At 35.6% G+C, this 16,718-nt stretch overlaps 1 protein-coding gene across 1 annotated transcript; it reads left to right on the top strand.

Moving 5' to 3' along the window:
- The first annotated feature begins 26 nt into the window (after positions 1 to 26).
- LOC127856340 (uncharacterized) lies at positions 27 to 13,455 on the top strand. The gene is made up of 2 exons (XM_052392479.1): positions 27 to 238; positions 11,143 to 13,455. Exon 2 carries the CDS (start codon positions 11,180 to 11,182, stop codon positions 13,163 to 13,165), a length of 1,986 nt encoding a protein of 661 aa, XP_052248439.1. The 5' UTR covers positions 27 to 238; positions 11,143 to 11,179; the 3' UTR covers positions 13,166 to 13,455.
- Positions 13,456 to 16,718: the final 3,263 nt, after the last annotated feature.

The raw sequence follows: 16,718 nt of genomic DNA, 5'->3' as shown, positions 1-16,718 counted from the left end.
AATCGTCTGCTGATCCATAGTGAACCTTCTGTTCAGAGTTGTCGTTCGTTCCCACACAATATTTTCAGATTTTGGTTCATTTGAAGTATCGGCCTTATTAAAGGGGCCGAAACGATAGTTTGGGAAACTACGAGGATTGCTTATATAGCTATAAAATACATCAGCTCATAACATGAGCGTGTATGATCGAGTGGTCTAGGCGGGAGGCTTTTTACCCTAGGACTCCAGGAATCCAGGGGTAAGTGGTTCGAGCCCTGTTGTGGTTTACTTTTTTCCTTTTTTAAATTGTATTCTTGTGTTTCTTTGCAGGAGATTTTTAGTTCAGATGTTTAAATTTAGCAATATAGAGCATTTAAAGCATGTAATGACAAACTTCAATACATGCCAAAATCTGTTGGACGGCCCCTTTAATGAATACATACGAATTTTGGAAGTGAACGAATTCAAAAACACTCATGTGTTATATGTCTATATATAGTAACTGTGAATTCTTGGACATAACAACGAAAACTGCATTTAAATTGGCATGGTTTTGACAAAAAACTTGCTAGACTTCGCTCAATTAAGTAATGTGTTACATGTACAATGGTCCTCATCACAGCCAGGCGGGCCGGTTAAGCTGTGTTGGGCCCCAAGGCTGCGCAAGTGCGAATGTTACAAGGGCTCCCTTCCCTCTGGCCCCCTTCTGTGTATTGAAAATCATACTTGATACTACAACTACACAGATCAGAAAACTTTCATTTGTACACAGTTTCATTACAAATAGAGCAAAACAACTTATACAATGTATAACTATTTTATTACCTGAACTTAACATACATGAAACAGATTCCAACCTATAAGGCTCTTTTACGACACTTCAGCTGGTCAAAATCATCGACCAGCTGTGTGACGTCTAGTTCTCGGAGGACTTGACATGAAGTAGACAGTAAACCAATGATGTCAACCTGTCCTGACTCATGGTGTTCCATAGATAGTTGTTCACGCGTGATCATGTTGAAAATGACAGCCTACCTTGACACTCAATAACTCAAATGATTCGTAAAGCCATGGCAACGTTGAAAAGTTGTCTTTAGTTAACCTCATCACAACTTCAGCAGTTCACTTATGTGGGTGATGGTTCTGTCTTGGTCCGTGTCTAAGATCGCTTTAAACTGAGCTCGTCAACAGAAGATGCCCCAATGTCATCTGGATAAGACTCCACTAGATGCGTTGCCATAGATCATCCAAGGTGAGGGACTCAAACTCCGTCATGAAACCAGTTTATGAAGACCAGAATAAGCGCTCAACTGCTTAGGAATTTCAACATTGAGACAATCAACTATGCTGTAGAATATGTGTGAATTCGAAAATTGTCGCGTGCACTAAGCTCTGAATTTGCATCTGTTAATTGTCGTACTCTTGTCACGAAATAGTTTCTTCCATATCTTATGCTTATTCGCATCCTACTATCCGTTGATTGCTACAAACGCTTTGGCCTTCTCATCAATGTCGTCAAACGTGTCCAGATGTTGTCATAATCATACGGGCAAGTCGTATAATAAACAGAGAACCTAATGGTTCTGAATGGATATACAACACAGAAAGAAAATTGATAGCATAGTAAATCATAACGGTTACATGCAATTCGGCATACATCGGGAAACTGGTAAAATCACACAGAAAATGTCTACTGCAATCCCGATAGAGTCGTTTAATGGCGTAATAAAGAAAGATACTACAAATTGGAAACTGGCCTGCCCTTGGGGCCCCTTGAAAATCGGGGACCCAAGGCTTGCAGCCTTGTTAGCCTAGTGCTTAAACCGGCCTGATAACAGCAGCCATTCTGATTGGTTGCTTAGGTTTGTTACTATGCGCATGTGCTTGTTATGTTTGATTCTAAGGGAAAATATACACATTTCGCTTTTCATATATGATAAACACTATTTATATACAACACATCTGTTTAATGTTGTTTAAATAATCAAATCATATAAAAGCCAAAAACACGGAAAAACATGATAATGTAATGATTATAAACGTTGAATTATGTATTACAATCAATATCAATGGATTATGAAATGTATTTTAGACTTCCGATGCGATGATGATTTACTACCATTTATGATGCATCGTGAAAGCATTCAAAATGCAAAGCATTCGCACACACGTCATAAAAAGGGACTTCCGTGTGTTGTTTGTTACAATTCATCAATGTTCAAAAATTCATTCAGATCACGGATTTAGATGAGAAAATATACGCTCCATGTTCTGATGTAAATACATGCAGCTTCTTAAAACGTGTTTTATTTTAAGTTTTAATAAACGTGTTTATTCACTTCTAAATATAATTTAGAAAATATAGTATGGTTAATCTGATTCAAAATTACATTTCTACATCCCTGATTTAAAACATGTGCAAGATGAAATATTTAACTTACCACACATTATACTCACTGTCACACTTAAAGGGACTGTCAACCACGAATGACGAAAAAAGAAAAGTTCTAAAATACCCGTAATTTTTTTACAATTATTAGTTTATATTGATTACAATATCACGACTGGTATATTACAACTTGAAAAAAAAAGTTCATATTTTCAGTACATTTGGTAATACAATTGCGCGATGTGAAATCAAAAGTACGTCGCGAACATTACCATATTAACACTATAAATAACACAAGTAGATTGATCATTTTACATATAAAATATAAACAATTCAATACGCATGCACAATTTGCATTCTTGGGTTTACCTAGGTAGACATACCCAGTAAAATTTATTAACAGATATACTGAAAATATAAAAACTTAACAACTTTTTTAAAGTAATGTAATATATCAGTTGTGATATTTTAATCAATATAAACTAATAATTGTACAAAAATACGGTATTTTGCAACTTTTCTTTTCTTCGTCGTCGTGGTTGACAGTCCCTTTAAAATGTAAACATATATATTACACTGTCTATGTAGTTATGTAACACTTTAATATTTAGAATTTGTGAGAATTTGTAAGAGGCATGTTTTGCTGATTGTGAATAGATCAAATCTCACATATTTGGAACCAAATATCTTTTTAATTGCTTTATATGTACTATATATGTTGCTAAATCAATTAAGAATGACCGAATTGGCAAAGTTAAGCTACTCATCAATACAAAATACAAGCAAAAGTCAAGCATGTTTGTTCTATTTGCGCCTTGCTCAGAGAAAATTCGGATTAATGCATGTGTGTTGAAGGGGCCTTTTCACGTTTTGGTAAATTGACAAAATTAAAAAAAGTTGTTTCAGATTCGCAAATTTTCGTTTTAGTTATGATATTTGTGAGAAAATAGTAATACTGAACATTTATCATGCTCTAAAATATCCATTATATGCATCTTTTGACGATATGAAAACCTGAAAATTATAAAGCGTTGCAACGCGAAACGATTGAATAATTTGGAAAGTCCTGTTGTTGTCATTATATTTTGGGAAACTACGAGGATTACTTATATAAGTAAAAAATACATCCCCTCATAGCATGAGTACGGATGGTCGAGAGATCTAGGCGGGATACTATTTACTCCAGGACTCCAGGGGTCAGTGGTTCGAGCCCAGTTGCGGATTACTTTGTTTTCCTTTTTTAATTGTATTCTTGTTTTTTTTACGGGAGATTTTAAGGTCCAATGTTTAAATTTATCAAAATAAAGCATTTAATGACAAGCTTCAATACATGCCAAAATCCGTGAAAAGGCCCCTTTAAGTGTTGTCCCAGATTAGCCTGTGTTAATCAGAGACGACACTTACCGCTTAGACTTAATTTTCGTTTAGAAGAGATCTCCGTTAAACAAAAAAATCCATTAAAGCGGAAAGTTTTGTCCTTGATAAGCCTATGTGAACTGCACAAGCCAATTTGGAACGACAATTTACGCAATTGGTTTAAGCCCCATTTTCCCGGAGCGCAGTTCAAATCAAATGAGGAGAATGCAACCGTCTGAATTGCTTAGAGCATGTATTGACCTCAAAGCATTATCCAAGAACTAGCAGTGCCCCTGACTTGTATAGTTTATAAGAGGATATAAAAGCTCAGTCGCATTGACAAAACATTTACATAAATTAATTAGCGATTGATCTTAAGGCTGAATAAGTCTCCAAAATTACTTAGATTTCAATAAATTTGTATATTTGTAAAAAAGTAAACACTTTCAATGAAAAATCTCGCCAGTCATTAATTCGTCTTTGGGCATGAATCTATATTTGAATACCTATTTGTATCGTCTAGTTCAATATTTTTCGTTTTAATGCGGGTGATAACAAAATATTTTGGACGCACCTAAATGCAAGCTTTTTATGTTGATAACCAATCCTGGTCAGTTTGATGAAAATATTGCAAATTTCTTTTTTAATATTTGACCAAGATAAAAAGTAAGTGGAAATTTTATTAAAATTTTGTTGCAATATTAAATATGGTATTATGTATAAAAGGAAGACTTACAAAGAGATGCTGAGCAAGTTTTTATTGGACACTCAACAGAATGGCTCATTGGGTCATTGTCGACCTGAAACGGCTTAAAGTCACCCGGGCGTGACCCGAAGCCGATTCATGACACCCTGGGGTGACAAGAAGCCGATTCATGTAACCCTGGGGTGACTTCAAGCCGACCGGGTGACTAGAATCGGCTTGAAGTCACCCCAGGGTGACATGAATCGACTTCTAGTCACCCTCGGGTTACTTCAAGCCATTTCAGGTCGACAATGACCCAATGCGCTACACTGGTTGTGATTTTAGCGCGACGTCGTACGACGTCGCCGATGGCGCGAACTGACTTATGTTTCTTTCTCACAACCTAAGTACATTTGCATTATCAATACGATCGCCGACATTGGTGCCGTGATAAAAAGAATACGAGAATGAATTTGCAAAAACTACAAACGCTCCGAGAACGGGTTATTTAGCGATATTTGGAGACTCTGGCGGACGCCGATACGCTATCGCTCACGGAATTCATTGCCACACTCGACGCTCTGGAGAAGAAAGTCACGCAAGTTTCGTTTCTCAACGAGGACATATTATCAAAAGTGGATACAGAAGGCATTGTAGACGAAATACTGGCTACCGACGCGTACATGTTGGAAATCGACACCAAACTTCGCACGTTGCGCACGGAACGGAGTGAGAAAGAGGGGGGCCTCCAATCTTCCAAGTGTCATGACGATGCCGCGATCCGAACTTCCGGTTCACACACCAAACGCCCCCTCCGCTGCTAATTTCCACTCTTCTATGAAACATCCACACTCTGGTGTTCTTCTAAAGACGGCAATTGCTACTGTAGGTGTCAAGGAGACGGCGGCCGTCGATGCAGCTATCCTCTTCGACGAGGGCTCTCAGAAGTCTTTTATTACCAGACCACTTACAACTTCCGGTTGATGGTACGGAAATGTTGAACATTGCGACATTCGGTGGAAACACAACGAGAGTCCGACACGTTGATCGTAGTACAATTTACGTGAAAACAGACGACAACGAAATTATCCCACTGAGCGTCCTAGTTGTTCCAACGATAGCGAAACCCATCGACACAAGCCTCATGTCAGTTGCAGCCACATTTCCCTATCTCCGACGGTTGAAGTTAGCCCAACCAGTCTCAGTCGATTCAATGCTAGACATTGCCGTTGATTCGCGCAGACCACTACTGGGACTGGGTTGAAGACACTGTTATTCGCGGGAACGGTCCTACAGCTGTTAAGTCCAAGCTAGGCTACCTACTGTCGGGTCCTGTTTCAAATGGGGACTTCCTGTACTGTCACGGTGATCGGTAATGGGATATCGTCCGGTAACGAGAGCGACCGAAACAGCAGCGGTGATGAAGATAACCAAAAGAAAGGCACCCTAATCGTTAAGCCAACCGACTCTAACCGCAGACGGTGGAGGAGCGCGGCACGGTCTCAACCTCCGGTTCTTCTGACTTCACTTCCGGTCCAAATCGCAGATGACTCCACTATTGACAGTTGCTTTACCAACCCCTTGTTACCGCCGGCTGACCTCGACGAGATGGAGAACACTAATACATTGTTTTCATTCAGAAATGATTCGGACTCCTGCAACTAACTCAGACTTTTCATGCTAGCTATAAATACCAGTTCCGCCTTATCTTTACAACTTAGGTCTTGTAGAGATTCATTGAATGTTTCAGTTCATCATTAAGCTTGTTACATTTCTCTACATCCTTTTTCAGCGAGGATTGCAGTGTTGTCCTCATATCATCCAAGTCCTTCAGTATTTTTTTCTAGGTCATTTAGAGCAGCATTTATTCTCTGACGTGCATCTCTGATCTCTTGTTGTAGATCATTGTATGAATTATCCACATACTGAGTACTAGCCTCTCGGTTACTTACAAGCTTCTTCATATCTGCAACAATGGTTTGAATCTTGGCTGAAAGCTGCTTTAAGTCTGTCGAATAGTTTGTTATTTAATCATAAAAAAAATCACATCGATGCACTGTCTGAAACAAATAAATATGGTACATGATATCTTGAATAATATTAAATACTAGTAATAAGTTGTTACTGTAAGTAGTTGATATGGTATGCTTTATCGGAATTGAATAGCCAGTCTTCTCGAAAAGAGATACATGTATTTACCGTTATCACATCGTTCTAATGCTCTCTTTGTTTAATGGACTTGTTTTACCAGTTGACATCACAGTTTGATTTATTTGAGAAAAAAAACAGAACAAAATGAAATTTCATGTCCGGGAGGTGTGTTTTCCGGAGTTCTGTTATTAAGTCAACCTATATAAGTAACAAAAATATTCGTTCATTATATTATATCTGCTCTCAATTACACATGTTTTGAGATTAAAAGTTATAATTAATTAAAGGAACATATAACAGTTTGTTTAACTTGCAATCGCATATAGTAACGTAGGCTCAGATTGGGCGGAGCATACTTTATTTGCTCGAAAGTGAACTTATTGTTTTTTGCGAAAAGAATGATTGGGAATTTATCCAAATCTTAAACATTAGAATTAATAAAACATTCTTTAAATAAGAAGTTAATATACACAACTACTAGTCAGAACATCTGTACGTGACGATTATTAAAATGATCATAATTCTGAATCATATTTAAGACATTTTCAAATTTAATTCATTGGATTTTGAGTTGTATTAACAATTTTTAAAATTATATCCATCTATCGATATGCTATAATGTGGATTCTAAATTATGGCACTGGTTTTTAAGACCTTATACAATATGCAGCGATATGAATCAAATGGACAGATATCCACATATAACTAAGAAATTATGAATTATATGTGGATGTCTGTACATTTGATTCATATTACTGCATATTGTATAAGGTCTGTAATCATCTGTTTGGCCAATTTCATACATTCTTTCATCATGCCTTTAAGCAATTTTAATGAACTTAAAATTTAGGAAACACTGACAAGAAAGTAATTTAATTTCTTCTTGTATTTTTAAAACGGCGATTGCAAATGAAAAGGGAATAGTGGATATTAAAGATGCTACATACCTGTGATTCACAAAAGCACAGTTGGTATAGCACAGCTGATCATGGTCCTGACATAACATTTTTAGCCTTTCGTCTTTGTGGACATAACATTTCTGGAGAAAGTCCTGTATTGTCTTATTGAGTGGCCACTTGTTCAAGTCTCCTCTCCCGTATGCGGTATGGTAAGAATATAACTGACTGTGATGAGTATTACATTGTGAACAAAAACACTTCAGACAGGTTTCACAATACCACTCTGCAATTTCCTGAATATTTTAACCTTTACATGCATCACAGCAATAGTCTTTCAACAAATCTGAACTTTTCTTAACAGAACTTAAATGCGTAGCCATTTTGTTGATATATTATATGTTATCAACTTGTATTTTACCTGTCTGCATTACTCAGCTGAGTTTAAACTCGTAGCAGAAAACATTGAAACGCGTCTCACTGTTTATAAAATAATTATGTCAACACACAGAACTGAACAATTTTAAAACAGTTTTATTAATTGTCATCTTTCACGCTTTTCATAACTTTGAACCGCATTGAAATCGAAAGTACAAGGTGAAACTAGCCTAAACATGTCAGATATTCTTGTTATCTAATATACCCAATGCGCCATGAGCTCACATCACAGTTTTTAACCATGTTACGCTACATTTGGGTAATATTAGACATCCTTGATGGGAAAAGTAACATTTTGAAGAGCAGAGAAGCAAGCTATTTAATTCTAAAATTATGTGTTCCGTACAAGTAAAAGGAAACCCTGTTTGAGATGTGTTATAATTGTGTGCCTTTTGATAAAACTTACTACAATAACTCCACTCAGTTGTAAAATGAACCCATCGGACAAGTTTACCAGTTTTATTTGTACACACATTATTTCGAAACATGTATCTACTTTCACTAACGCTGTAAATATTTTATTAATTGGCTCGTAAGAAAAATTAATTATTGGGCGCCGCACTTAAGTGCGATGTCTATATGGAATGATATTTGTATTTTGCCCCTGTTGAAGGGAGTTGTTGTTGTATTTATTTATTTCTACTTAAAGGTCCAATGCCGATTTTATTACGACAAATGCTACTTTATAAATATGTATATTCTAAAATGATTGGAATCATTCAGAGCAATGGCAAAAATATTATGATACTGGACCTTTGACTTGTTTATGAACCAGCCTAGAATGATTGAAATGAAATTTTATGATGCGTGTATCGCGTTGCAACATGTCCACGTGCACAAAGGTGAAATCATGCGAAACACAGACAGAAATTTATTTTGTTTTACTATACACAGTTAAATAGTCTCTGCAAGATATCCGCGTAAACGCGACGCTAATATAGTTTTGGGTTGTAGTACAGTTAATCAAGGAAAACAACATTCGACCTTTAAAGTGAGTATGGGTGAGATTATTTTCAGACAAAACATTCAATTGCGTTATCCCATCCAGAAGCACGTCTTACACTGCAGAAAGAAACATGGTTTTTGCACTACCATATATGAAGCCCTCTAACGCGTTTAATGATACGTTCGCTAAGTAATTTAATGCCAAATAGGTTTCAGAATAAAGCCAAATATCATAGTACCACGTAACGTTTGGTTCCAACGTATTTTGTTTTAAACTGTCGCCTGTTTGAACCTAAAAAGGCAAGATATCCATGCTATTCAAAACAGATAATACGGATTCAAACTTCGGAATCAGACTGTAAGGTTAAAGATTTTGCCATAATTTAGTAATTTTTTAGTTATTTAAGAAACTTCAGCAAACATGTGTTATAGAACTCAGTATAGAATTCGTGTGTGCGCAATAAAGATGCACGGCAAGTACGTACACAAACTCGATTATTCATGAGATGTCGCGACATTACAAAGAACGGATCAACAAAAAAGTCAGATGGACGGGTATTTGGTGCATACTATGATTGGGTATATTCATTTTCCATACGAAACAACTGGATTACGGAGAAATAAGAATATAACAGGGCAGCCAAAATGGCGACGTTTGTTATGTTTTATGGGAGCGATACTATTGATTGAAAGCGAATGCCTGTTCAATACTCGTCATTTTTAATATCGTAAAACTTGTTTAAATTGTATACAGATTCGTTTTTTTTTTCAAAGATGATAATCTTAAAAATATTTGCTTCTTGAATTGCTTCTTCACATCTAATGCATATGTTCGAATGAGTTTGCTTCAGAAAAAAAGACATATGAATGCATGCCTACGGCAAAATAAGAGATTTGCTTGTGTGCTTTTTACTAAGAGAAATGACGGAAACGTAGTGAGTGATAAGTGTCGTCCGTACAATACCAGCGTTCAAGCATGCATAGAACAATGGGATAAGCCTTCACCGCGTGAAGTTATTTACAAGCGCATAACTTAACTTAAGGTAAGTTTAAGTCAACAAAACAATACGGAAATTCACGTGCCTTTTTAAACTGACTGTTTTAAGATTGTAGCAATATTTCCAATAGTTGACACATGCAGCCAATAATGATTTTATCTACTCATGGTGCGAGAAAATGCGTTCATGATTTTTGGAGACAATCAATAACTATTGTAAGCGACTTTTGTTTATAAGTCGTTCAAAAGCATTGATCGAATCGTGCTAAATATAATAAATCCGATCGTTTAAAACAAAATAATTGCAAACCGTTAGGGTGTTCTATTAGTTGTTCGTTAAAATTAACTGGAAATAATTAACGCATTTAATGACTATGGACACTTACGGGTATGTTTGTGTTTACTATATTAATGATAATTTTAAAAAAACTACACAAGACAACAGACGTCCAGATAATGATAATCATTAAAATTGTGAACAACTTCACTTTTAAACCTTTTATTAAAACAGGTATTATTAAAAAATATTAAAGACTTTCAGATGTTAAATAGCGGCATTCACACGATAATCTAAGAAATCAGATGGTTTTATGCTTTGTTTAAGCAAAAATATACACATCAGAGGGGGTAATCACGTGATAGACAAGATAGCGACGTCCATACCGAGACAGTTATTTTTCGCCGTTTTATACCCTTTATTACTTCAGTTTATTTTTTTAATGACGCTCACTTTCCAGCCATATCAGAAGGTGATTAGCGTTTGCTTCGTATTTTAATTCGCTTTATATCTCGACTTTACTCGGTGCAAATGTTCTTAGTGAAGCCATAATTAGGTCATCCCGCTAAGAAATTTTGCACCGAGTAAAGTCGAGATATAGAGCGAATATGACTTCAAAATAAAAGCCAGTTACTTTCTTTCTAATATGGCTGGAAAGTGAGCGGAATACAAAATAATAATACAAGTAGTAAAGGGTATAAAACGACGAAAAATACCTGCCACGGCATGGACGTCGCCATTTTGTTTGTCACGTGATTACCCCCTCTGACACATGTGTGTCATGAGTAATAAACATGGTTGCATATGCTGGGTGTCACTATCAATTTGCGCACTCGGATTAATCAGGATATTTACACATTGACATGAAGCAATCTTCCATTTTCTTCAGCAGAAGACAAAACGTAACTATTAAAATGAAAATATGTATAAATACAAAGAAAAGATCACGTTTGGTTTAAAACAAATAGCTTGATATAGCATAAAAAGTCAGTTTAATAAATTGGCTCATTTTTGTCCCCTCTCATTTAGGAATCGCCTGACAATATGCTGAAAAAAAAACTCCAAGATGGACATCCCTGTTCTGATAGGGTCTCTCGTGGGAACATCTGTGCTCGTGTGCTGTATATTAATCGTCGTGACCTGTGCCTGTTATCGGAACCGCATTAAAAAGGAAGAGACAATGTTTAACCGCCAAGAGCACCTAAATCATACGCAACATGCCGTGCCGTCACCCGGTAAATTTGGAGATATGATTCGAGACTACTTTCGAGAACAAGAAAGCAAGGAAAGTGACGTATTTCATATTGAAAAAATTGAACTACATGCTGAAAATGGTCATCTGTCCGAGCATGATATTGCAAGAGGACATAAAACGAACCAATCCATCTTAGGAGAAAGTGATTTTGGTTCTGAGAAGTGTATAAGGGTAAGCACAACTGAAACAACAAGAGGATACATGGGTCGAGCTATTAAATGTAGCAGCGCTCGAAGTTTGTACACGAGTTCTGATCTGGCGATTGCTGACTTAACAGAAGATCCTCTGCATGATATATACAAGGAATTACGTGACTTTGAAGATTCAAACACAGATAGTGACGAAGACACGAATGATATTATCGGAAGTACTAACACGATTTACACAGGACAACAGTCGGAGGAAAGTGACGAAGAAATGTATCCGCCAGTTGAGGAAAGAGCAAAGACACCAATCGAGGAAGTTGATAAATTTTATAACCCAAAACAAATGTATCCATCAGTTGAGATGCCGAAGTCACAATTGAAATCAAGAGATAAACTAAACAACTTTTATCAAATGGATGACTTAAGTATACTAGTAGATAGCAATATATGTTCGGATTCTGTTATTGACACATCTGAGCTATCAAGTGTCAGATTTCACATAAGTACACACACGGAAGAAGCTTTGTCTATCAGCATAGAAGTTGAAAACGAAATTAACGAAATAAATGACACAACAGAAGGAGAACTTAAACTAAACGACAGCGAAAGGTGCACCAACCAAAACGTAAGCAATGATACTTACTCAGCAGAGCACATCATCATCGATGAAGAAAAATTAACCGAACAAAGCATTTTAAATGCAAAAAATGACAATGCTTCAAATGGTGAACACAGTATAAGTGAAAAAAAAGGAAATTCTAAACTATTATCCGACCAAGATGATGTAAACCAAACAAGTGGCGTGCATGACAAATTAATTGAACAAAACAATGTAAGCCCAATCAGCGTATCATGTGAAGAGTTAACAGAACAGACCAATATAAACCGCTCTGGTTCTTACTCAATATTCTCAACTGACAATACAGATTGTACCAACGCAACAATGTGTTCAGATCTCGACGCTGTTACTGACATTATTAAAAAGTATGCCGATCAGAAGAAATCAAACACAGTTGCTGACAATGAAAAACAACCTGAAAACACTATACTAACAAATGGTTATCTAAAGAGCTTCACCAGAAAAGAAAAGAATTATGATACTATAGACAAGAAAGATATACAAAAGAAACCTGTTAAACGACGAAAAGGCAAAATACCTCAGGCATCGAACGCTCTAAAAATTTCCGATTATACCCGTCCTTCAATACCCATAAATTCTCCAATACATTCAAAAGTTCAAAGAGGGCATGCATTTCTAGAGCGGTTATATCTAGAAGAGAAGTTTCGTCAAAAGCCGGAAGCTGTTCAAAGCAACACTGACCTAGCTAGAAAGAGAAAACGTGGAGACAGTATTGTTAAAAAAAGTAAATCGCTTTCACAACCTGTGGTTCTACCGCATGGCACATCGCCATCGACCCAATCTGGAGATATTCAGCTTAAATCGAGCCTGTCCTCAGCAAAAAAGGTGAATAAGAAACGATCAATATCTTTCAAATCTCCAGAACCAACGCCCGATAGTTGGATGAGAGGTCTAATGGATACATCCGGGGAACACAAGAAGACCCGTGTCATAAATACACCAAGCACTGCATGCAATAATGTAGAACCCGTTTCTCTGTCGCATATATTGTTCTACGGGGAACTTCTTTAATTCCGCAATACTACTAATACATTTAGAATAAGTGTGTGTTCATTTAACTTGACAACACTGGAAAGAGTTTGATGAACGATGTAATTATACTTCTTGTATACAAAATAGTTTTCCGATAAGGAAACACTTTTATTTTCACCATTTGCAAGAAATACTGGAGTGTGTTAAAGAGTGGTAGTGGGTAAGACTATGCAATACTTAATAATAATTAAGTTTTTATTTTGGGACCATGCTGAAAGGGGTGTGTTTATGATTGGCCTCGTGTTTTGTATTTTAAATAAGTATGTGTCTTTGCGTGTGTATTTGTGATTATTTTAACATAGTTCTTTAGCCTCATGCAGGATGCTTGTTGTATTTCAAAAATGCATTATTGTCATGACAATTCAGCGATGTTCATAACGTGCCGGTTTCAATACGCCATTATTTCAATTATTCCAGAATTGATTGTGTTCTTTTTAAACATAGCAAGCGTGACCCGAAATACTTGACAGATATAGGAAGAATTCCAGTTTTATTTGAAAAGGTTCCGGATCAGATTATTTCGTTTGAACCAATATGCGCCAACAGTATATCAGTTTAAACACATGAAACATTTAAAAGTTATGACTAATCAATGAAAATGAGATCTGAAAATATAAAATACTAATGCATTTATGTTTTTACATGACATGCAAGGAATGGCACGTGCATTCCAAAGTTTGGACCTTTTTGGAAGAGAATCAAATGAATGTATACAATTATGCATATTATCATTAAGCTATACAAAAATCGAGAACTGTTTATAAAGAAGAAAGCTTTTATCAAAGTTAGTGTAATTTATTCTGGCAGTTTAACATATTCCAATGTATAAGTAAAAGCAACAATATAAATGCTTTGATATAAAATAGATTTCTATGTTCAACTAACAAAGTGAGCATGTTGCGTAAAGCTTCTGTTACAAACATAACAATCTGACAATTTAAACATTTCTATAACAAGGGCTGTACATAGATTAGTATGCAAAATAATTATCTTGCATGCAATGGTTAACTAGTTCGAAATACAAAATACATATAATATGCGTGAAAAATACATGATAAATAGTAAACATATCTCGATTTGTTGAGATTTGTTGTTAAGGGTAACAATTGAATTGACAAACGTATGAAAATTTTTAAGGTGATATTTTGGATTCGTGCCAAATGACACGCACACATATATTGCTTAAGCAATTATTACAAAAAGGCTTTATTTTGCTGCAAATGGGTATGACAAAACGAAAACCCTTATAAACAAGATACTCAAAATGAATTTGTTCATAATGATGCTAAATTAATTACATTTAAATCACAACGAAGTTGTTATAGGTGTATTGGAATATGTTTTTCTAGCATCTATAAACACTGAAAAGCACATGGGAGTAGTAGTTGTAACAAATATAACAACTAAAAATAATGACATGAAACAAACCATATAAATGTAACACATGAATTGATATAACAGCATACAAAACACTTTAGTCTTTGCTTTTAGATCAAATAAGTATTGAAGAAGTGTGTTTAAGTCCAAGAAGGTATTGACTTTAAAATACATAATTTAAACAAGTAAATATGCCTTAATTAAATTGAGTCTTCTATAGTTAAAACACGAATTTTAATTTTAGTTAGTTGTCTATTACATGCAAAGAACTTATAAATACTCAATAATATATAATGTGAAGTAGAAGTGTTACTGAAATATTACACTTATAATTTCGTGATGCTGACTTAAAAAAGAAAAAAAAAAGGAAATCAGTTAATGAATTAAATTAATTGACTCCTTGCACAAGCCTTGTCTGATAGAACATTCTCTCTAAGCAAAAGGTTTTTGATTAAGTTGCAAGATTGTTCAATGTAGTTGTAACGAAAATAAGTCAAATATTGAATAACCTTCTGGTAAAATATCTTCCTTTTTGAATGTGGGCCGATCTTGCGCCTCCTTACTCCAGCACTTCAACATCTCAGCGTACACCAATTCCGGGCAGGCGGCAGGCTTTTCCAACCGCTTGCCTTCCTCTATGAATTTGATCACCTGCAGAAATGGGGTACAAACAACAGTTTTGAACTGCTGTATATTTTGACAAACTGCAGAAAAGGGGGAAGAAATACAGTTTTGACCTCTATTAATGAGATCACCTGTCGAAATTGGAGAAAAACTACAGTTTTGACCTCCTCTATGAATTTGATCACCTGCAAAAATGTGGAATAAACTACAGTTTCGACCTCCACAATGAATAAGATCACCTGCAGAAAAGGGGAGATTAACTACATTTCATGAAATCAATTTATACACTCCAGAAAAGTGGGGATAAACTATAGATTTGTAATAATATATAAACTTATTCCCACACACTTCTTTGTCAACTGTGTTCAGGGGCAAATAACTCAGGAGTGTGTGAATGCTTGTAGTTGAAGGACTAGGAAGGAGGCACATAAAATATTAAAAATATATTTGTATGTTTAAAATTTACACATATTTATAAATAGTTACAACATGTCAAATACAGCATAACATCTACAAACCTATAAAAATATACAATATATAATGATAAAACAATGACAGGAATTTGTCATCATCGTCCTATTATACAACAACAACATCGTCATTGTAATCAGCAACATTGCTTCTGAGATAAATTCAAAACAACACTGATAATTATTCTGCACAGACGCAATATGGAACAATAAAGTCCTCTTATTTTTATTTAAATCATAGATATTGCTTTCAATGCATACAAAGCAGCATAAACTAAATATTGCCCTATTGGTGCAAAAAGATACCAAGTGACATTGACATTAGAAAGCACATGGTACCTTTTTGCACCAATGGGGCGAATTTTCCTGTAACAAGGAAAATGGCAATGTCACAAAACAAAGTTTTCAACATTTTACTTAAACGTTAAATTCAAATTATTGAGATATCCCTGACAAAGTCTTCATTTAAAATTGCATTGTCAAGTAAAAAAGCTTGAACAATAATTGTTTAATTACAGTTACCTTGAATACAACTGACCAAAATGCAAACCTAAGCTAGGTCTGCATAAAAGCTATGCATGCACAAAACTTAAGGACAATACGCTCATCAAATAAAAAAAAATGAGAGTGAATAGTTTTTCGTTTTAGTGACCTTGAACATCACCTGACTGGCATCAAATGGGGTCCAAATGCTTTCAGAACAGAATATGTCCAAACGACATGACCATCACATTTAATTGTCTGTGAAACTTTGAAAAAAGCAAGATATGCATTTTCACTTTCATCAATTCCTTTCATGTTGTCATAAGGTGGTAGACCATATGAGAACATCTTCCACAGGGTGACACCAAAGCTCCACACATCACTGGCGTGGGAGAAATGGCCATGGTTGACACAATCCGGGGCATACCTAATATAGCAGTCAAAATTGAAGTTATATTTTGAGTCTTATTCTGGGGAAACTGTGCTTAATGCATTTGTAGAGAATGTATTTTCTTAGAAAAAATCCAGTTCCTAACCAAATTGTTGTCCCAGATTTGCCTGGGACTCGATTGGCTAGT

The sequence above is a fragment of the Dreissena polymorpha genome, chromosome 13 (genome assembly GCF_020536995.1).
Source record: "Dreissena polymorpha isolate Duluth1 chromosome 13, UMN_Dpol_1.0, whole genome shotgun sequence".
In the NCBI taxonomy this organism is placed as follows: Eukaryota; Metazoa; Mollusca; class Bivalvia; order Myida; family Dreissenidae; genus Dreissena; species Dreissena polymorpha.
The sequence above is the reverse complement of the archived record's forward strand: the minus strand, read 5'-3'. Positions and strand labels throughout refer to the sequence as shown.

Coding starts and splice junctions, on each gene's coding strand:
- LOC127856340 (XM_052392479.1), top strand. CDS start 11,180: ATGGACATCCCTGTTCTGATAGGGTCTCTCGTGGGAACATCTGTGCTC.